Source organism: Boleophthalmus pectinirostris, unplaced genomic scaffold (assembly GCF_026225935.1).
Source record: "Boleophthalmus pectinirostris isolate CB_2022bp ecotype Guang Dong unplaced genomic scaffold, ASM2622593v1 HiC_scaffold_18, whole genome shotgun sequence".
In the NCBI taxonomy this organism is placed as follows: domain Eukaryota; kingdom Metazoa; phylum Chordata; class Actinopteri; order Gobiiformes; family Gobiidae; genus Boleophthalmus; species Boleophthalmus pectinirostris.
The window spans coordinates 19,706,064-19,727,436 of record NW_026571133.1 but is presented as its reverse complement, the minus strand read 5'-3'; the positions used below and the strand labels follow the sequence as shown (position 1 = coordinate 19,727,436).

The 21,373-nt window shown below is 37.2% G+C and overlaps 4 protein-coding genes across 9 annotated transcripts; 3 read left to right on the top strand and 1 right to left on the bottom strand.

The window, feature by feature from the left end:
* The first annotated feature begins 722 nt into the window (after nucleotides 1-722).
* si:ch73-352p4.8 (cystine/glutamate transporter) lies at nucleotides 723-4,669 on the top strand. Its single transcript, XM_055154086.1, has 12 exons — nucleotides 723-945; nucleotides 1,265-1,391; nucleotides 2,161-2,276; nucleotides 2,365-2,490; nucleotides 2,652-2,751; nucleotides 2,823-2,867; nucleotides 2,938-3,061; nucleotides 3,142-3,245; nucleotides 3,822-3,918; nucleotides 4,074-4,223; nucleotides 4,296-4,473; nucleotides 4,605-4,669. Exons 1-12 carry the CDS (start codon nucleotides 723-725, stop codon nucleotides 4,667-4,669), a joined length of 1,455 nt encoding a protein of 484 aa, XP_055010061.1.
* Nucleotides 4,670-5,341: 672 nt separating this feature from the next.
* On the bottom strand, nucleotides 5,342-9,166 carry foxm1 (forkhead box M1). Of its 3 annotated transcripts, none has more exons than XM_020926660.2 (9): nucleotides 8,505-9,166; nucleotides 7,892-8,343; nucleotides 7,677-7,819; nucleotides 7,403-7,597; nucleotides 7,191-7,319; nucleotides 7,021-7,080; nucleotides 6,693-6,744; nucleotides 6,464-6,621; nucleotides 5,342-6,395 (listed from the first exon to the last, which is right to left on the bottom strand). In XM_020926660.2, exons 2-9 carry the CDS (start codon nucleotides 8,310-8,312, stop codon nucleotides 5,625-5,627), a joined length of 1,929 nt encoding a protein of 642 aa, XP_020782319.1. In that variant the 5' UTR covers nucleotides 8,313-8,343; nucleotides 8,505-9,166; the 3' UTR covers nucleotides 5,342-5,624. The 3 variants fall into 3 exon arrangements, with proteins under 3 accessions (XP_020782319.1, XP_055010045.1, XP_055010046.1); XM_055154070.1 differs by having other exon boundaries at nucleotides 9,024-9,164; XM_055154071.1 differs by lacking the exon at nucleotides 7,021-7,080.
* Nucleotides 9,167-9,216: 50 nt separating this feature from the next.
* Nucleotides 9,217-10,721, top strand: rhno1 (RAD9-HUS1-RAD1 interacting nuclear orphan 1). Its single transcript, XM_055154072.1, has 3 exons — nucleotides 9,217-9,409; nucleotides 9,536-9,724; nucleotides 9,796-10,721. The coding sequence occupies exons 2-3, from the start codon at nucleotides 9,560-9,562 to the stop codon at nucleotides 10,459-10,461; spliced, it is 831 nt and encodes a 276-aa protein (XP_055010047.1). The 5' UTR covers nucleotides 9,217-9,409; nucleotides 9,536-9,559; the 3' UTR covers nucleotides 10,462-10,721.
* A 216-nt stretch (nucleotides 10,722-10,937) lies between these two features.
* Nucleotides 10,938-18,965, top strand: tulp3 (TUB like protein 3). Of its 4 annotated transcripts, none has more exons than XM_020926480.2 (13): nucleotides 10,967-11,036; nucleotides 13,005-13,098; nucleotides 14,078-14,119; nucleotides 14,887-14,938; nucleotides 15,494-15,656; nucleotides 15,868-16,074; nucleotides 16,641-16,774; nucleotides 16,851-17,042; nucleotides 17,119-17,231; nucleotides 17,328-17,445; nucleotides 17,515-17,613; nucleotides 17,706-17,877; nucleotides 17,973-18,965. In XM_020926480.2, exons 2-13 carry the CDS (start codon nucleotides 13,043-13,045, stop codon nucleotides 18,104-18,106), a joined length of 1,482 nt encoding a protein of 493 aa, XP_020782139.1. In that variant the 5' UTR covers nucleotides 10,967-11,036; nucleotides 13,005-13,042; the 3' UTR covers nucleotides 18,107-18,965. The 4 variants fall into 4 exon arrangements, with proteins under 4 accessions (XP_020782140.1, XP_020782139.1, XP_055010082.1 ...); XM_055154107.1 differs by having other exon boundaries at nucleotides 10,995-11,036; nucleotides 12,844-13,098; XM_020926481.2 differs by lacking the exon at nucleotides 13,005-13,098 and having other exon boundaries at nucleotides 10,938-11,036.
* The last annotated feature ends 2,408 nt before the right edge of the window (nucleotides 18,966-21,373 follow it).

Below are 21,373 nucleotides of genomic sequence, written 5' to 3'. Positions count from 1 at the left end.
AGTCCTGTCAACATATATTTGTAAATTTACACAAAAGAAACTACAGTGCGCAAAGGAATGTTAACAAGCTGTATTGTCAGCGACTGAATGAAAGTGACATCAATATAGTGTGCAGTCAAGTGTGAAGGAAAACAAGTCCATTACTTCACTTGCTGGCAGCCTTGTGTTGTAAGATGCTTTTGCTACAACTTTTCTTTATTCTTAAAGTTATTTATGGCTGAACGGAAACACAGGAAATGTATTTTTTTAGCATAAAAAAGAGGCTTCCTACTGTCTTTGCAGCTGCTTCTACAAAACCCTGTGACCTTAGTCTCAAAAGGTTTCAAGCTGTATACACATGAAAAGACACCTAAAAGCATGCACGGGGCAAAAAGGCCTGGATTTCTTGTGTGAACCCCAAAATAATAGGATTTATTTTTTGTTGCTGGTGGGCGGGTCATGCGTGGACCAATCAGAAGAGGAGAGTAAAAGAGAAAGTTTGGGCCAAGGGGGACTCATGGGGCTCAGGGTCTCATGTTAGTACCATATACTTGAGCGGATATTTGTGCAGCAAGAAGCATGCAAAGAATCCCAGAGAAGACATCCATCTGTTAAGAAAAGCAAGCCTGGTATATTTAAGTGCCATTAAAAAGGTAAGATGCAGAGATTAAGTAATTAATCAAATACTATCAAAATCATTCTAAAGTTGTTTATATCGCAGTCTGTTCTAAAGAATCACAAAAATGGGAGCAGATCATAACAAGAAACAAAGTGGTGAGGCAAAAGAGAACAAAGATATAGTGCAGCTTCATCGGCAGATTGGCTTGCTGCCTGCTGTGTGCTTCATCGTTGGGACAGTTGTGGGCAGTGGGATTTTCATTGCTCCTAAGGGTGTCCTGATGAACAGCGGCACAGTCGGGCTGTCTCTGGTAGTCTGGGGTCTTTGTGGAGTCCTCTCCTTGCTTGGTAAGAGGCACTTAACGCTAATCTTTAAAACTGAAATACCAAAATTGCTATGTATTAGTGAGTTAAGCTCAGCATGTAGTACAAGTTGCTGTGATTTTTGTGTCTATTTTTTTTTTTCAGTTTTTATTTTTTACTTATTCATACAAAAAAAAAAAAAAATAAAATAAATAATAATAAATAATAAATAATAATATAATATAATAATATAATAAAAAATTATCAGGGTTTGTTATTCCTGTCCACTATATAAATATAAATATTCTAACAGTAAATGGGCAACATCTAGTTGCAGAATTCTTTATTCTTGCCTGTCTCCTAGGGGCACTGTGCTATGCTGAGTTGGGCACCACTTTCTCAAAGTCAGGAGGCCATTACACTTATTTACTGGAGACACTTGGGCCACTGCCTGCTTTCCTAAGAATCTGGTCTGAGTTTTTATTCATCAGGTTTGATCATATTTAATACACATTTCTATTATTTTACCCATTCTTTTGATTCCTGATAAAACGCAGTGACAGCTGAAATATAAATAATTGTTTGTGTCAAAAAGAAAGGAAATTAAATAGAATTTGCAAATTGCAAAACATCAAATATGTCTCAAAGTTTTGACCATGCAGACAACCTGCTTTCTTTGAAGGTCCTATATTATGCAAAATTGACTCCTGTGAGTTTTTAGCCATGTTGGAACATTTTTAGCTCCTCAAAAAATATCTGGAGTTGTGTTTTGTTTCATTCACACATGTTTGAGTAATCCTTTGTTTTTACTCTGTCTACATCTCCAAAGCTCAAAATGCTCTGTTCCACCTTGTGATGTCATTAAGCAGTATTTTTAATATAAACAAGCTACCTTTTAAATTTAGCTGAGCAGATATTAGCAATGCCAGTGGTGAAATTATCCAAATGACTCTAGTGAAAGTGTAAAGAGTTTACATAATTAAAGTTATACAAGAGCACTTTCTATATTACCACATGTCATCACAAGGTGGAACAGAGTACTTTCTGCCTGAGAGAAGAACTCAGCCTAAATATGGAGGGTTTGTGTGATAAACATGTGCGAAAAAAAACACATTTTCAATATCCAATTTGAGTAACTTTCACAATAAATGTTGTAGACCCTGAAGGGTGTATAACTGAGATGCAGTGTTGGCCAGATCATAATTGTAACTGGGAATAAGACAGAAATGTTTAAATGTATAATGAAATATACATTTTCAGGCCAGCTGTTGCATCCTATGTGGCATTGGCATTTGGACGTTATGTGGTTGAGCCTTTCTTTACTCCATGTGCTGCTCCCTCTGCACTCATCAAAGTAGTCGGCATCCTGGGAGTGAGTGAGTGCATTATTGAGTGTGTATACTACTGTGTAATTGTGTGTTACATACAAACCAGTGTACAGAATGTGTTCTGAATCTTTTACAGCATTTGTTGTGGCTGTAAACTGCTGGAGTGTGTCAGGGGCTTCTCGAACACAAGTGACCCTGACCTTTATTAAGATGTTTGCTCTAGTCCTTATTATCATTCCTGGTATCATCGCACTGGCTAAAGGTACAGATTAACACTACTCTATTCAGATGTAATTTATATATTTGTACTGATGATGATGGCTTGTGTGTATTACAAAAAAATAAAAAATAAAAAAAATAAATAAATAAACATAAAACCAGTAATATACTGATGTAATATGTTAATAAACCTTTTATTTTCAGGAAAGACTGACAATTTTCAGAATTCATTTGAAGCTGAATCTTTAACACTGGACAGACTGCCTTTGGCATTTTATAACGGTTTATATGCCTATGGAGGCTGGTAATAGAGTACCATTTATGGAAATACCATATACACATCATTTCTGTGGTGATTTTATGTTTATTTTGTAGGTTTTATCTCAACTATATCACAGAAGAAGTTATCAATCCAAACAGGTATTCAGAAGTTTTTCCCCACTCATGAAACTTGAACTTGAACTAATGATCATTGTTTGTGTTTTGATAGAAATATCCCTCTGGCCATCACCTGCTCCATGGTGATAGTGACAATCTTCTATGTGCTGGTAAATGTAGCGTACTACACCATGCTGAGTCCAGCAGAGTTACTGCAGTCGGATGCTGTAGCTGTCGTCAGTATTTCTTTTTTTCTTGTATTATCATGATCAGATATGAACTGAGTTCCCATAGCTTTCCTCTCTGCCTTTTTCAGACATTTGCCAATCGGGCTCTACAGGGTTTGTCTTCTATTATCCCTATTCTTGTGTCTGTATCATGCCTTGGAACACTTAATGGAAGCTTCTTTGGAGTACCCAGGTATGACTATATTCAGAGGACAAAGACAAAATACAGAAACTCACTGTGTGTTATGTTTATGTACTGAAACAACAGTTACAAATTCCTTAAAGTGCAAAGGGCAGGTTCTCATCTTAGAACTTGGTTTAGTGGGATAGTCATAGTACCTTTGGGAAATATTTCATCACACATCAGTCAAGTGTCAGCTTGTGATGAAGTAGGAAAATTCAAATAGAAAAATACTAAGAAGTAATTGAGTTCTAAAACAGAATCTCTCTATGTCACACAAAATTCCATCCAACATTCACAAGGCAAAATACATTTTTTTGTCAAATAATAACTATTGAATTAAGTATTAAATAAGACAAGCTTTGGCCCTTGTCTATGGTATGGTTGCTAGGTAAAAGAATTATATTGTCATGCAATAGCTGCCTATTATAAACTTCATTAAATTGGTTGAACTAGGGAAAACTATTCAACATTATTAGTAAAATTTTATTTAAAGATAGCTGTGTTAATTATATTTTAATGAAAATTGTAGTATAACCTGTCTAATGCACTTTGATGTAAAAAAAAATTAAAATCTTTGTGTTGCAGAATGTTTTTTGTGGGAGCCCGAGATGGTCACTGGCCACCGATATTTTCTATGATTCATATCCGCAGGCACACACCATTACCAGCTGTACTCTTTCTGGTACAAAAAAAAAAAAAAAAAAAAAAAAAAAAAAAATATATATATATATATATATATATATATATATATATATATATATATATATATATATGATGTACACTATATGCATATCTTTGGTATAGTTGAGGAACAACATAGACATGTGTCTCCACTAGTATCCGTTGGTTGTGCCAATGATGATCTGTGGAGAGATCTACCGGCTTATCAACTTTGCCTCCTTCCCTCGCTGGTTCTTCCTTGCCTCTGCCACTCTAGGAATGCTCATACATCGATACCGCTTCCCTCTAAAGCCAAGACCGTTCAAGGTGAGTGCATGGTTAACTCAGAAAAGAGTGTAGGAACTGCTTAATGTAAGATATGATGCTTTGATCCTACAGGTGCCAGTGGTGATCGTGGTCATCTTCACTGTTGTGTCCTTCTTTATTGTGGGTTTCTCTCTGTACTCGGACCCCTGGAATACAGGCTGTAGCTGTGCCCTCACACTGAGCGGAGTGCCAGTCTATTATTTAACTGTACACCGCTCTCGGGTGCCTCTGAGATTCAGGCGCATCTTTAGTAAGTTACAAGAACTTTGTTTAGTTTCCTAAAATATGAAAGGTGGGAATAAATGGGTACTGTTCTGTACTTTTAGTTATTTCATATTTTAAAGATGTCTTGCTTAAATTAATAGTTTGTTTATTTTATAGATCTGTGTAGCAAGCAGCTGCAAATTCTCCTAGAAGTTGTTCAACAGGACATCCAGACATATTGAGGATCCCAGAGACATTGAGCTGCAAACATCTTATTAGTCCTATACATGAATATTCTTTCTTACATTGTAATAAAAGTCTAAATTTGTTTCCAAATTTTGATGAGTCTGGTAGTAAAGTAAATCAAGCTGCACCCAAGTAAAGTCAGTAGCACTAGGATTTATTGCAGACAGAAATAAAACCAACCTGAAACAAGGCACCCATGAAAGACTTTAATATATCCCTACCACAACTGGCTCCTGGAAAGAACCACACATATTGATAATGCTACACTGTAAACAACCTTATACAGAATAAAGCTTTTCTTGAAGACTGTATGGGTGTTACTGAGACAACAAAATAAGGTAAATGAAAGACTGGCATGTGATACTGCATGTGTTATCCCTATGGAGACAAAGCCCTGAAAGTACAGTCCTCCCAAAATAGTTTTACTACAATAACAGACGTTTTTGGCATTACTAAGATCTAAGTCTAAGTACACCCTATTGCTTCTAGTGCTTTTTGTTGTGTTGTCTTTTTATTTAATTATTATCTTAAAAATTCCTAAAATATTCCATAAAGGCTAAACACTATATACTGGACAACAAAAGACAATTATATTGTTTGACATTAAAAAGATTAAAATAAAGTTATGATATAATGTGCAAATCAAATTACATACAAGTAAGCATACATCAGAGCTAGCATTTTCTTCAGTAAGGTCAAAATTACAGACTGAACTAGGACATAAGAAAATGCTGCAAAAAACAATACAGACAGAGGTTAAGGTGACACAAGAGATTAAAATCAAATTACAAATAAAACCTTTAGTTGGAAGTGCAAAAGTTTTGTGACTCAAATAAACACAGAAGCTGCATAATATCAGCTTTAAATAAATCTGAAGACCACTGGCCAGTCACAAACTTTCAGTTTTGCATCTCAGAATTATATATGACTGTCCCACACATAAACATGTAATTATTTTAATTGTGGAATGAATTCTGACCAGCTTATGTTGGCCATTCCCATGTCCTCATCATCCAAACCAGAGAAACTAATGTCCACGAGGATCTTGCTGAGGCTGTCATTCATGGTGTCGAGGACCAGCCCTTCTGTGACGGAGTGCTTCGTGGGCGTGACTCCTGTTGTCTGCAGCAGTTCTCTAGAGCAGCCACTGGGGTGGCAGTCCCCCGGGAAGTCTGATGCTCTGGATGTTGAAGCAGTGAGGAGCTCTCTGGGGGAGTTGAACAAGGGCAGATCTTTAAACGGCGTGCTGCTAAAGCTAAATGTGGTGTAATCATGTCGTGGGGTGACTGCAGGACCTCCAGGCGTTCGAATGGGACTAAAGTCCAGAACAGTTTCACGATGTTTGCCGACTGGGGTCACCTTCCACTGCTCAGGGAACATATTACAAGGCGGTTTACTTGGGGTTGAAGAGGTCATGTGGTTGCTACTTTTAATTGGCGTTTTAAAAGACAGTTCTCTGTTAGGGCTTAGATTCTCTTCATCGTTCAACACGGTATCTGGCATGTCATGGAAAGTGGAAGTGTCTGACACCACCCCAGAGTCAAAAAAAGTGTTACCATGACACAACAGAAGAGGCTCCTCATGCAGAGAGTGCACGAGGCGCTGCTTGCGACGAGAGCTGCTGGTAGACTGCTTAGAAGTCGCTTTTGTAGAAGCACTATTAACTGGAATTTCTACTGCTTCTTCTTTTATGTCCATTCCAGATACATCATCCATTGACACCTTTCATAGATACACATAAAGACAATTAAATTTTCTGTCAGTTTTAAACTTTTAATGTTATTGCTTACCTTTGGAGCTATCCGGACTTTTTTCCCCCCTCGAACAATGCTACGTTTATGCTGAGAACTAGATGATGACGGTGGCATGTACACTGACGAAGAAGCAGGAAGCTGGATAGGCACCAGGTATGAGTCTGTTCTGGGAAGAAGAGGCTTCATTTTCCTCTCTAAAAACAAAGAATTTAAAATTAGATTAGACAGAATATAGATGCTTTATACACAATTATTTCCAACTCACCACTGCCAAACGATGTTTTCTTGATACTCTGACATTCATTCATCATTCTTTTCTAGTAAAAGATAAATTAGCATAAATAATGTTGTCTTAAGAACAGTGTTGAATTAAAACACATCTACAACTTTGTACAATTCTGTACTGAAGAAATGACTGAAAATGCTTCCTTCTTCATCTCCACCTGTAATAGACTTAATAAATAAATCCTGTTTGTACATTCAGTTATTAGCCAGCCAGTAGCAAAAACATCCTGACTTTCTGTCCCTTGTCTGACGTTATGTTCCTGTGTGGGGAGAGAAGATAAACTGAAACAAATCTTGATGATTCTTACTTGATTAAGAAAGAAAAGCATTGTTGGTGGACCAGGAACTTTCAAAGGGTCAAAATCGGGCTGTGGAGAAAAATATCATAACAAAAAAGACAAAAACTTTTCAACAATTGCCTCACTGGTACAATTGGTACAGTTGTATAGTATAGTTTGTTAATTATGGTTGTGCTTACCTTGTACACTTGATCAAGAGTAAGACATCTGTTTGCCTCGGGCCGGATTGTCCAAAAAGAAACTTTGCCATCAGTTGATGTTTCACGAATAAACATGTCATGCAATGATAGATTGTGTCGAATAGAGTTCTGTGTGAAAGAAAATAATGACATAAACTGTTCAAACTGGGTTTAATGTATTAACATAAAAAAAATAATAATAGTGCAAATACCTTCCAACCAGGTTTCGCCCCCTCTTTAAAGTAAGGGAAATGGTCCTCAATCCACATATAAATCTCTTTAAGGGTCATTTTCCTGCTCTGTTTGCTGTTGATTGCAAACTGGATCATAGCCATATAAGAGTATGGTGGCCTCTCAGGCAGTGACTGCTTAAGAGACACTTCTGAATCAGCTTGTGTATTACAACTCTGTAACAGGTGTAAATAAAAAGTAAATGTATTATATATCACAAACCGTGACTTGTAAAATAAAATAAGAAAAACTCACCTGTAACATCTGGGAGACCTGCAGCTTTTCCTTGTCAGGAAGAGGTTTGGTTGGAAACTGTTCCACAAAATGTGTGCTCATTCGTCCCAACCACTGAATATTTGTAAGACTGTTATCTAGTGGGCCACACTCCATATCTTTGCCTACAATTGTACAATGAAAAAAATATAAGTCTATTAAAAAGTAACAGATTTAGGGAAAATGTATGCGCTTACATTGTTTAATGGCATTGAAGAGTTTAATATTCTGGATGTTTATCTGTCCATTTGTAGTTTCTGAAGATGAATTATTTTTCCGTGAGATAATATTAGAAAAAGATCCACTGCTGTTGCTATTGTCCCCACTTAAAAGAATAAACTTATTTGGACCCTGTGCACCACACTCTTTGCCTTTGGCAGTGAGCACTCCAATTACATTCTGAATATCTGCAGTCTTTGGGACAACCACCACCTGTGTAGAGGCCATGGAGGGGTGATCCATAATGCAGACACCATCAGGAATGCACCGACTGGAATTTGCCTGTGAAGCATCTTCAGTTGCTGCTTTATGCAAATCGGGGCCTGGGTCACTCTGTTGAAAAGGTAGCCTTCGCCTTTTTAGTATCAAGGGTCTCCTCGGGCTCCGTCTCATTGTCATCAGATTACTCCTCCTTGATATTCAAGTAATTCTGTGTAACGATGACAAAGGAAAAGACTATTATAGCTTCTGAACTGACAAAGAAAAACTTGAATGTAACGTTAGCCAACATCGGTTAAGCAATTGTCCAAGCTAGTTAGTACATGTAATAAAGGAAAATACTGTTTATACGGAACATTACATCGTGTTTACCTGACAGACTATTGGTCTTGATGCTTGGTCATCTATGAAATTAAGCTTTAACCAAAATTTAAACAGGATCACTTTTCCCGAGTTTACATTTTCCGCACAAACCGTACCAACTATCGCAACTATCTGTGTTTCCCTGGCAACTTCCGTGCTTTCAGAACTATAGTTGTTATGGCTAACGGCACATTTACAACAGTAGAGATGTGCGCGTGGCTCACTAGTTCAACCAGACAAACACACTAGGACTATGGTCGGCCCGGGCAGTGCGTATTTGCGCAGCATTCGCTTGTACTATGCATTCGCGAGCTTTCAAAAAGAAAATAGAGTTGAATATTGTTTACTCTGAAATATTGTATGCAAAATGAAAATGATCCACTACATTATTTGTAACATCTTCATGCGTGAGCGATCAATGTATGTAGCTAAAGCTTTGTAAACGTTAGCATGTCGACGAATGGCTTTGCTGTGTATATTTTATAACAAGCGTCTTACACCTAACTATTTTAAGTATTTAGTCCAAACCTTCATATTATCGTTTGCTTTCGTGTAGGCATCTCGATGTGGCGTCTATTGTCACTTGATTATTATAAAAATTACGCTATCATGATTATTTACACGCCGTTCTAGCCATCTTGAGTGATTTTTGAATTTTGGCGCTGTGGGTGTAGCGTTTCCTCATTTACCCACGTGGTTTACATACGCCAATAGAAAGGCGTGTCAGCATTAGCCCTCCACCAATCAGTTTTGGTGACAGTGCATACCGGGAAATGGAGAATACTAAACAAAAGGGGAGAAAAGTAGACAATCGGCACGACTAGATAGTGAATAATAATACCACGCTTTTTTGACAAAAGTCCGTATGTTCGTTCCACAGCTTCATCACGTTTGTTTTGACGGTGCATTATGTGGTAAGTGTACAAATATACAGGGGGTAGCGACTTTCAAATGAAGCCTGATAGCAACCCCAATACATTAGGATGTATTTAAAGATAGATTAAATTAAACAAAAAGAACATTTTCTTAAATTTTCACAGATTCTTCAGGCATGCTTCGCGTTAATGCCCCGAAAGAAAATAAAGACGGACAAACAACCCCTGCGGTTCCTGGAGCGACCAGCAGGAGAAGCCAAAATCCAACACGTACCTGAAGTGCGGGCTGCACTCAGTCCCAAAGATTTTTTCGGAGAGGCACAAGAGTATAACGGATCAACTCTAAATTCATGGGCAAGTGTAATTTTTGCTTTTTACAAATTCATCATGGTGGACGTATGGTTACTTTTCTTTTTACTTTATAGGTAAACCCACAGTTTGATACGTCTTGTGCTGCACTTAAAACAAAAAAAAGAAGAAAATGCCAGTCCTCCACAAGCATAAGCAACTTCTCTCAGCTCGCCAGAAAAGGCAGTGTGTGCAGCAGCAGGTTCCCAACTTTATTATTTGAGAAAAGAGAACAACGCAATCAAAAAGAAAAAAAGAAAGATTCAGATGACTGTTCTTCAGCTTCTAATGACTCACGTCACCAAGAGTACTGCCAGAGTACAAAAACAGTGTGCAATGCGCAAACATTACATCAACCTAATATTGTTAAAGCACACAAAGATAATGGTTTAAAGAAGAAGACCACTTTGAATCAAATCCAGTCTTTTATTGCAAGTGAAAGTATTTTACCTGAAAATCCTTCATCACATCACTCCAAGGACTGTACCAATGCTGATATTGCACCGGTGCTACTAAATACAATCACACCAAAGATAACAGAGGAATATTGTGCCTACTCACATCTACTTTGCTCTCCACCACCATGTACTCCATCAGGGAGCAGAATTCTGGATATTTTGGTTCCTGACACGCCAGAAAGAGATTATGGGGTCAAGGTGACATGGCGACGCAGGAGAAGATTGATGCTTTTGTTGAAAGAGAAAGGTCATTTATCGGACTCAGATTCAATGATTCACATCTGATCAAGTTATGGGGAAGCATCACCTCTCTGTTTTGATGTTGCGTATATACTTAATTAAACGATGTCAACAAAAATTTATGTATTTTTTTATACTATTGGACTGCATGCCTTGAAATGCAAAATATAGACATTTAAAATAATAAACAAATCGGGTTATGAAAATGAATATCATAAGAAAAAACGAAAATAATGCTGCTATATGTACATATTGTAAAACAAGAAAGAAATTGCTCTAATAAATGCATTCTGATGAAAATTTATCTTTTGCAACATTAACACATACGTTTTGCTGGTTAAAGTCACAATATCCCTGTTCTCCACTTCAGCAGCCATGCATGCCATAAAAAACTGCCCCCTAACTACTCCACGTTCACAGCCCTCGCTCACTTTTCATCCATGTTAGTTAAGCCAATCACCGTAGACCTTACTAATGTAGCATCCACTGGCATCTCTCGTTATTCAAGCGTTTGGTAACTAAGGGGAAAGGCTCGAGTTCCTTTAACGGCGTCTGAAGTGAACCATATGCACACGAAACGTCCTTAGCAACCGGTCAAACATGAGTTACTACAGTATAAGGTAAGAAAATACACATTCGCATTTGACATTGGATTATACTGATGGCATATCTGAATGGGAAAATGTACAGATTATGCGACTATCGTCTTTTTGTCAAAAACTTGGGGGACGCCCACAACTTTTAGAGGGGCCACTGTGAATAGAAAACGCTGTGCACGAATGAGCTAGCGTTAATGTTAATGTTAGCTCCTATGTAATACGCTAGCGACAACATTTACTGCGATTTAGGCGTATACATCGGTTACTGTGAACAGGAGATCATTGTTTGTATATTCAGTGCTAAATAAAAGGACCAAAATGTTATGATAAGAGATAGGAACGGTTGCGTTACCATTTCAACACACAAATAATGATAATTTCTGAGATACACATGGAAGAATACACCATGCCTTTTTCTTGTTGAGTTTTGTGCATTGCTTTGTGTGTGCATTAAGTCCTAGCACTCGTTATACGTGTACGTAGTAATATTATTATTAACTAACAGCTAACTTTAGCTAGTTAACTGTGTTACATTAGTCGGAAGACAGCTCAGTCCTCCTCAGTCCTGATCTGATAGACATCTGAGCTTACAGAACCCGCTGCCAGACTTGTTTGTTTTCCTTTTCCTTGTGATCCTCACTCACTGGATCATACACAGATGCGAGAGTACTGTGGGTGTATGATGCGGCTGCACCATTTGATGAGCCAGAGGAACAGGGAGCAGAGGTCGTCTTTTACTTTGCAGTGAGATAAAATCAGAGTAGTGCCCAGCCTTTCCTGTTCACTTCCATTTTATCATATGTTTGTGGAAAAGATATTTGGCTGCAAAGTTTAGAAAGTAGAATATTGGGTTTTCTTTGTGATTGTGTCAAAATTCCGTTTTATTGTACAATAAAAAAAAAAAGAAAAAAGAAAGAAAAAAAAAATATTGCAAGTCAAAAAATATTCGCTCCTTTAGTTTCTAGCAGCAAGCTTCAGAGACAATTAACCAGCAGCCTGTCAAGTTACTTGGCAATATGCAATGATTTACTTTTAATTTTGCAAATGAAGAAAGGAAGATCAATTGTAATTTTAACAGTGATAGATCAGACTGATATTCATCATAACAGCCAAATAGAACAGATGATTCTCTGTGATTTGAGAATCATATATTCTCTTGGTTTTTTTTTTTTTTAAGTTATCCAATGCCTGACATGATCGGAGCCATAACATATCCGTGATCACTGGGGAATGTGTTATTATCAACTCTTGTAGCTAATTTCCATGTTTTGTTTTCAGCTCAGTAATTACTCCCACTGGTGAGCATTTCCCTAGCTTATCAGTTGACGACATACCATTTCAAATCTGTTGCGCAGAACAAATGCAAAGCAATTCTCTCTTCAGTTTTTGCCTTGATTTTTTTCCCTCTCTGAAGGAAAAGAAGTACAATCCTACAGTCTCTTAGCAACAGGAGGACGGTCCTTGCAACACGTCACATTTATGACAGAGATTTTCTATTGACTTCTTAATTCTCTGCCAACCTGTATATGTAATGATCAGAAAGGGGGGTACGATATGTGTCTCAAATGCTTGGGCAAAAAGATTTATATTTATTTTAACTTAAATAAATTCCACATGGTGAATTCCATATCATGAATTTAGTGACTGACCATAATAATAATCATAATAATAAGAAGAAAAAATGTAATTATTTATTGTAGTATTTATTTGTGCCAGTATAATTTAATTGTATAGTGTTTGCCATATTTTTTGTTGTTTATTCCTCCTTAGCTAATTCAAATGTGTCTTCATTAATTCCTAATACTTTGGCCGTTCTCCCTTGTGACAGCACACAGTTCGCTCCAGACCTCAGCCTGCCTTATGTCACTCCCCCGGGTGGGACAGAGCTACTCTTTCGCAGTCACTTAGAAGCTGATATCTTTGAAGCAACCAGGTCTGTGTCAGGTTAGGCTGAGTCAGGGATTCAAGAGTTTCATTTTGTTATAACAGTGTTGAGACTGGACAGTAGCATTTCTGGAGCAGACACCATGGATACTGTAAAGAATGGAGGATGTCAGCCTGTCTACAGTCGCTGGTCATACAGGTAGAGCTGCACCAGCACACACTTATCATTGCCATTGAAAACTGTCTTTTGCCTTCTTTGTGGTGTTAGTACATTCATAAATGTTCGGTGATACTTGTGTTAATGTTGATAAAGACGTTCGACGAAACAAGTGAACATTCTGTGCCTCTTGCTCTTGTTTCTGGCTCCTGTCGTTACTTATTCAGAGCACCAGACCGAGTTGTAACCAGAGTTGTCCATGTGGTTTTATTTTGTTCACTTTTAGAAGTCATGTTTCTTACTGTTTTTGTTATAGAATTAGTGTTCTCAGAAGTTATTTGGAGCTGTTGGAGGACATTATTATGAATAATAATTGAATACATTGAAAATGCCAAAAACTAAAAGCATTTGTGTCCTTTATTTTGAAGCAGACACTGATATTATTATCACTATATTAGAGGGGAAATACTTGGAATGCTTTCAGAAATGTGGGCATTTCTAAATAATTTAACATGCTCTAAAATGTCCATAAGGGTTAAATTACCGTTATCATAATAATGCTTTATTTAGGTTCTAATGATTGATTCCAGTATGTGTTTGAACTAAAGTTAGTCAAGAGCATAAATCTTCACATCACAGTGCTAAGGCGTCCAATTACAATGAAGCTGGTTAAAGCTTTTAATCAATGCTGCTGGAGGTGAGCTGTTGAAGTCTCCATGGATACTCTGTCTGACAAACAAGGAAAGGACAACGGCGCCGTGTCCTCCTCTTGTCACCCAAGCTGTGATGGACTAATGAAACATTGATCATTGACAGCTGTGATGAGAGAGGCATTTACGTGTGTTTTTCTGGAATACTTTATCATAGAACAACAGCAAAAGTTTCACATTTAAAAGTGTACTCTTGTAAGTACCAGACATACCTACAAGAGTACTTGTAGAGCTTGTATCTAATCTTCACTTGTTTTGTGTTTTACATGTGTTGTTCCTGCGGTTGCAATGATTTGCCATGTTCCGTAAAGACCCTCCAGCTCAGCCAGCTTCTCTTCTAATTCATTGGCAAGGTAAAGAGAAACACTTTATTATGCAATTCTATACAGCGTTATTACATAAAGTGTGACCTCAATATTTTTGGTAAAAGTTAATTGAGCAATATTTTCCCTTGGTAGTATTATTATGAAAGCTAGTTCTTTCAACACAATTACATGTTTTCAAACCACAATATTGGATGTGCAGTACTACCTCTTCACTCCTTGTCTCTGTCACAAGCAGATGCTCTCAGGTAGAGGTGATATTCCCCCTAAGGACCGTCTGTTTACACACATTATAACTAAGAATTATACAATTGGTGTGACGTGGGTGTACAGACCTGCCTCTGACAAAACATATTCCAGTGGTACATTTGTAATCCGAGGCGGTCCCCAGCTGCCCTTAAATGCTCCATAACAGCAATTTGTTGAGGTCCTTAACAAGCATGTCATTACCTGCACTGCACACTCAAGCTCTAAATAGATGGAAAATTGAGAACAAAGTAGGGTGTAACCAAGGATTAGCCATTCTGATCAGATAAGGTTAGCCTTTGAGAGATTGGCTATAATATAAAGTCCTATTTAATCTTATATTAGTAATCTGTGATATATAAATAGCAATTTTAGAGCAGTTGGTAGTTGTAATTGGTGCATACATTCATTCAGTACAGTACAGTACAGTACAGTACACACATATATAGAGTCACACATGTCACGATAAATGCCTGCCATCTACTGGTAGGACACAGTAAAACCAAAAGTTTGATGACTGACTTCTGTAAGTGTCTGACTTCTTTCTACAGTGGAGTTGAAGATGACAGTGCCAGTCTTATGCAACAGAAACTGGAAAAACAAGTAAGATACACTTTATTTAGTTACATTATTATTTTTTTGTAGATCAAATAAGACTTATTTGTTTCTGCTTAAATTTTTGACATTATCTCATATTTTCATATTTTTTATTATCTGCAGCAAAGCTCTGGAGTGGAGATGATTACGTAATTTCAAATATTTTTTGTGAATTTAAAATGGTCAAAATGTAATGGCTCATACATTTGTCAACCTCCTATTTTGCTCTTGCTGAGGCAGGATGTGCTGTAGACCCAGTGCAGAGTCATATCCTGATCTTGAAATGCCAAGCTAATGTCTCTTTACAAATGAACAGAATAATACAATAGGCTCTCCATAAATAGCTTACAGGAAGTGGGAGGTTAAAGAGAAGTATTAAAATGTAATACACCACTGTTAGTTATACATGGCACAAGTTTGGAATTATAAGTTGGATTGTACAAGAAAGAAGTCATCTGTTACATACATCTATGGTTACTTATATCTTATTATTAATAATTACAATCATCCCTTCTATTATCACTTATGTGTAAAGTGTTTTCTATTCTCTTTTGTCCACAGAGGGCCCTACTGGAACAGAAGCAACGTCGGAAGCGTCAAGAGCCCCTCATGGTTCAGCCCAACACAGAAGCCAGGCCCCGGCGAACAAGGACGCGCCGCGGGGAGGAGCAGGCTCCTTTGGTCGAGTCCCACCAGAGTATAACCAGTGATGCCATCATGGACGGTAATATACAAACTATAGAGCTCTGGATTTTATGTAAAAAAAATTACATTTTTTGCAAACTGTAAAGAATAAGAAGTGTTAAAAATGTATAAAATAATATTTTACACATATGTTATTGGCAAAATTTCATTAACTGTTTTACGTTTTATATCAAATTTTATTGGGAGGCTGATGGTCAAAATCTTTCAGCTGACAGTCTCTGCTATTTTAGGTATAGACGGGCCTGCTGCCATTTTGGGTTCAGAAAACACTGAAGTTGGAAGAACGCTTCAGATTGTGTCAGTGGGCCATTCTCAGCACCAGCCTGAGCCTCAGTGTCAGCCTCAGTCCCCTTCAACAAATGAGCCCGACAGAGATGGAGACACAGAATCACTACTGGAGCCCAAGACCAATATCCAAGAACTTCTGCAGAAACAAGGTCTGTTCAAAGTCCAAGCAAAGTGTTGTGAAATATGTCTAATTATGGCTTTGGCCTTCTTAGTGTCAAAAGTGACATACTCATATGAATATCTCATATGAGAGTGGACATGTGCTAAAATGTACCTGAAAATGATGATTGAGGCAGAAAAAGAGAATGGACTGTAAGATTAATAAGAAATTTCACTTTATACCATTTCAGAGATTACACTCCAGTTCAGTTTTCAGTCAGTTTTTTTTTAGGTTTTAGTTTTTAATATAGACAATATACTCTACCTTCTAATATATATATATTTTTCAATTGTCAATCTTCACAACAAGAATTGCAACAATATTATCTGTTTTCCCCAATACAATTACAGAAAAATCATATCTTAGCACCTTTAATTCCTTTTAGCATCATGGTTTCAGAATGATAACTGTTGCCTTAACGATTCACAATTTAAAACAAAATATTTTATTCCCTTTTTAGCTCACTATTTCTGGCATTAACCACGCTGAAACCCCTCCATCAAGATCAGTTCTCTGGCTTCCAAAAACCTTCCAACATGTTTTTTCCCCTCCTAGGTCTGTCTGACACTATGAACTTTGATGAAGCTAGTGAGCATGAGGACGATTTAGAAGATGGACAGACACATTCTCTGTCGCCCCAGGCAGACAGCAACAGGCCTGCATCTGCAGCTAGTGGGAAAGACATTCCAGTGAGTAGAATAGTACTGCACATTTTCTATTTTTTATGCAACCAATTGTTTAGTCTATTTTTGCCTATTTACACAGGAGCTTGGAAGCCCTGGGTCCCCTTTATCAGAAAGCTCTGCAATGGATGTGGCTAATCTAGAGGAGTTTGTGTTGCGCCCTGCACCTCGGGGGACCACTGTGAAATGCAGAATCTCACGAGACAAGAAAGGCATGGACCGCGGCCTGTACCCCACTTACTTCATGCACATGGAGAGAGAGGATGGTAAAAAAGTATGTTGACTATTGAAATGTATTTACAACTTAAATTTACTTTTAGACATTATTTCATAACATCTACCCTTTTCAGATTTTTCTTCTAGCTGGAAGGAAGAGGAAGAAGAGTAAGACGTCCAACTACCTTATCTCTGTAGATGCCACAGACTTGTCTCGTGAGGGAGAGAGCTTCATTGGTAAACTGAGGTACATGTCTTGGCTAATGGCACATTATCTGCAATTTAACGCAAAGCTGACATATGAAAAAATTGGAATATGTAACTGACTGTTTTCATGTATCAGGTCAAACCTTATGGGCACCAAATTTACAGTGTATGACAATGGCACAAACCCTTGCAAAACTCCTGGAGCACTGCTCGAAGAGAGCAACAAACGACAAGAACTGGCTGCCATATGTTATGTGAGTGAATAAATGTTCTGAATTTATATATTTTTTAGTCAGATATTCATGATATCCTTTGTTTGACAGGAAACCAATGTACTAGGATTCAAAGGACCACGCAAGATGACTGTTATAATACCGGGCATGAATATGAACTTTGAAAGAAAGCCAGTGAGACCTCAAAGTGTAAGAATTAACTCCCACATTTGAATTTAGAGGGAATGTGTACTTTTGTAAAAATTCACATCTGTAATATATCAAACATTTTGACACAATAGGAGCAGGAGAGCCTACTGAGCCGATGGCAAAACCACTCAACAGAAAATCTCATAGAGCTGCACAACAAGGCCCCAGTGTGGAATGATGACACCCAGTCTTATGTGTTAAACTTTCATGGGCGCGTCACTCAAGCTTCAGTTAAGAACTTCCAAATTGTCCATGATAATGACCGTAAGTGCCACCATTTATTCAGCATGTTATAGTATATTCATGATGTTTACATGGTTTTAGACTGTGATCCATAAATTATGCCTGTCTCCATGTAGCGGACTACATCGTCATGCAGTTTGGCAGAGTAGCTGAAGACATTTTCACCCTGGACTACAATTATCCTATGTGTGCTCTTCAAGCCTTTGCTATTGGCCTGTCCAGCTTTGACAGCAAGTTAGCATGTGAATGAATGAATGAACTCAACTTCACATCCAGGGTCCAGTGGTAGAACGTTTGGAATGAGCCTGAAACAAGGACAACAAAAGAACACACACATACACATAAAAAACAAAAACAAAAACAAAGTTTTTTAAATCATTTTTTAAAATCAGGCATTTAGATAATTTATATCAGACCTGTAGGGGCCACTGATTTCAAAATAATTTTTCTTGAGCTATGTGCAGTATTCAGGGCATACATTGTAAATGTATAAATACACACAAGAGAAACAAAAAAAGTTATTTCTGGTCTGGTAGTATCTGATGTTTCTGCCTTAAATAGATACATAAAAAATATAACACTAAGATCAACTCTAGTGTAGGCAGTGTGTGGTTTAAACCATACGTATTTGGTATGGATCCTCATAGCTACAGAAACTATACACAAGTAAAAATATCATCTTCTTTTTCATTTTGTAATAGAAACCAAAAGTCAACATTGTATTAATATTGCCTTATTGTTACTTAATTTGCCATTTATTTGTCTAAATTTGACATTGCTGCCTTTTTTGTCTTATGTGTGATGTGGATAACCTGAAAATGATTTAATGTCTGTGAATGTGTTTTTTAATTTCACTTTGCTATTGTGGGGAAAATGCAGATTTGCACAGATGCTGTATAGATATGTATATGTACAAAGATATGTATTTTATCTGATATATAGGGAAGTACTCTAAGTTCATGTTTATGTAACTGAATAAGCAAGCTAAATATGTTTAATTTAAACAGAAATTGTGTCATTTTACATCGGTTTTAAATTTGAGAAAAACATCAAATATACCACCAGAATGTTTGTACACTGCCACAATTGAAGAAAAACAGGAAGAACAAATAAATACATTTTCATAATCAAATGTGTCCAATATTGTAAATAATATTGTATATGGTAGTGTAATCTATCAAATAACCGTTAACTAACTGGAACTAACTGAAAAAGATATGCCATACATCAAGTGTACCTGCAAATATGTATATTTGATCCAAGGATATAGCTTTGGCAACTACCAAAAACTACAAATGAGGATTATTTGTACAGATTGTCCAAGATAATATTATATTGCTTTGTAAACATCTTTAAGTTAATGATATGAAAGAAAATATTTGTTTACATATCAAAAAACTTTATTGGAAATTTTCAGACCATGGAACTATAGGCAACAAAATGGCTATACAAATGTCTATTTAAAATCATTGTAACAGAAGCTTTTCACTTGAAAATGAAAACAAAAAGCAATGGAGTTGAGCAATTGCCATAAGCGTAACATTGACACCGTTTGACTTTGAATTTACATGAAACGCTTGCAGTCTCTTTAAAGTTCAACAATATTAGGGACATATTTGTATTTGATAACATAGTAGGGGTAGCACTGGCAGCCATGAAAAACATTTATTGAGGTGAGACTGAGCAGGCTGTCCACACAAGAGTCATAAGGTTGGTGCATGTTTCCATGTTTAATGGAGGGCATTTGTAGCTGCTTAATTCCTCATAAGACTTTCCCACCAAGATTTTTCAGAGAAACATGGTGCGGACATTTGCATTTTATGACTTCATCGAAAAGGTGTGAGACTCTCATGCATCAACAGCAAAGTGGGTGCCCTGACCTGTGGTTGCCCCGTATTCCCTGCCAGCCAAATGCAGATCAAAGTTGATCTGTTTCATGGTTGTCCTATGAAACAAATGTCTCTCCAGAGACTCCACAGTTTAGATGCGATTTCATCATGTACAGTCTGTAATTAAATGTAAACTTGTAATCAATATAAATATTTTGATTAATATAGATTCACTTAAAGATCACCACCTTTAAGACTTCTCCACTGAAAAACATTCTGCACTTGCTAGACTTTGATGATGTCAGTGCTGGTTTTGGACATGATCTCAAACACGTAGTCTTGTAGACTGCTGCCTTTTGGTAAATTCACCACTGTGTAGTCGTGGTGATACTCTGCAGGGCACTGCCATGGATCTATGGGCACTGCACAGGAGGGCATCTACACTGAAGCTCGCCCCCACAGGCTCAGAACCATGAACACTCTCCTACCAGAAAGTTAATATTAATATCAGTGGATAAGGCAACATTTTTCACAATAGTAAATATAACAAAAGACAAAATGTGACCAGTTGGCAGAACTGAATATTGCTTTTGCTATTGTTCATACTTGAGGGATGGTGCAGGATACTACATGTCACACAGTTGTTGTAATATTTTGCTGTTATCTTTTATGGCCAATTAAACTGTACTCTTATATATATCTAAAAGCAAACCAGGCTATATCCTTTTGTCCATTTAAACAGTTCTTTCCCATCTTTGATCCGTGCACCTTGTTGGCTAATATCACAGTACTTTTTTCCAGCAGTATTTGAGCGAGAGGTTGGACTTGTGGTGCTCCAAAACTGCCAGTGAAATGGATACAGTGTGCTGCATCTGACAATTCTAGTATAACATTTCTTGATAAGGAAGGGATCACAGATTTCAACATGATTGTTTCTAGTGCGGAGAAGAGCTATGGAGCAATATATCAAGTATTGTAAATAAAAATGGTCAGCTTATATGATTACAATGAATAGGCCTATTCTTGCTTACTAACCGTGAGTCGTTGACAAATGTAGATAAATGATGACTAGGAGCAAAGCTCATCTACTTTACGAATCTAAACTTGAACAACAATAGCGAGGAAAAAAGCGGGCCTATTGCCAATATGCTACAGAACGTTACGACGACCAGGCGCCGTCTGCTGGAAACGACAAGTACTGCACATTTGCACGTCTGCGGGTGTCAGTCTTATTTCCATGGTGTCAGTGAGGATCATGATTCGGGCGCCATTTCACTTTGCTTTTGTTTTGTTTTATGTTGAAAACGTCAAGGTAAGTTAAGGCTGTTATATCCTATATTACACTAGTCTAATTTATTACACTAGTCTAATTTATTCAGATTAATTTATTTGGTTTTACTGGGCCAGAATGTCAGCTTTCCTCAGCCCGTATATTTAAGTTATGTGTCAAGGAGTTCAGCCACTCTCATATGACTCTCATACAGTTTGGTTGACTTGTGGCAAAACAAAACTCTGTGGGACTCATGTAAGTATGTGACTGATCTTCATAATGTCAACATAACCCACCGTAACTGTGGCCAAAAATATAACCCAAAATATTTAATCTTAGTCTCAGATGAGCCACAGTCATAGAATGTATAAAACATAAATAAATAAATACATAAATAAAATAACACACACACACACAG

Bases quoted from the DNA above. Each gene is read 5' to 3' on its own strand.
- tulp3 (XM_020926480.2), top strand. From the start codon at position 13,043: ATGGATACTGTAAAGAATGGAGGATGTCAGCCTGTCTACAGTCGCTGG. The intron at 17,232-17,327 runs GTACATGTCTTG...TTCATGTATCAG, and splicing joins AGCTTCATTGGTAAACTGAG to GTCAAACCTTATGGGCACCA. The intron at 17,446-17,514 runs GTGAGTGAATAA...TTTGTTTGACAG, and splicing joins AACTGGCTGCCATATGTTAT to GAAACCAATGTACTAGGATT.
- rhno1 (XM_055154072.1), top strand. From the start codon at position 9,560: ATGCCCCGAAAGAAAATAAAGACGGACAAACAACCCCTGCGGTTCCTG. The intron at 9,725-9,795 runs GCAAGTGTAATT...TTTACTTTATAG, and splicing joins GATCAACTCTAAATTCATGG to GTAAACCCACAGTTTGATAC.
- si:ch73-352p4.8 (XM_055154086.1), top strand. From the start codon at position 723: ATGGGAGCAGATCATAACAAGAAACAAAGTGGTGAGGCAAAAGAGAAC. The intron at 1,392-2,160 runs GTTTGATCATAT...ATACATTTTCAG, and splicing joins TCTGAGTTTTTATTCATCAG to GCCAGCTGTTGCATCCTATG. The intron at 3,062-3,141 runs GTCAGTATTTCT...TGCCTTTTTCAG, and splicing joins AGTCGGATGCTGTAGCTGTC to ACATTTGCCAATCGGGCTCT.
- foxm1 (XM_020926660.2), bottom strand. From the start codon at position 8,312: ATGACAATGAGACGGAGCCCGAGGAGACCCTTGATACTAAAAAGGCGA. The intron at 7,598-7,676 runs GTGAGTTTTTCT...CACCTGTTACAG, and splicing joins AGGTCTCCCAGATGTTACAG to AGTTGTAATACACAAGCTGA. The intron at 6,622-6,692 runs GTGAGTTGGAAA...CTTTGTTTTTAG, and splicing joins GAAAACATCGTTTGGCAGTG to AGAGGAAAATGAAGCCTCTT.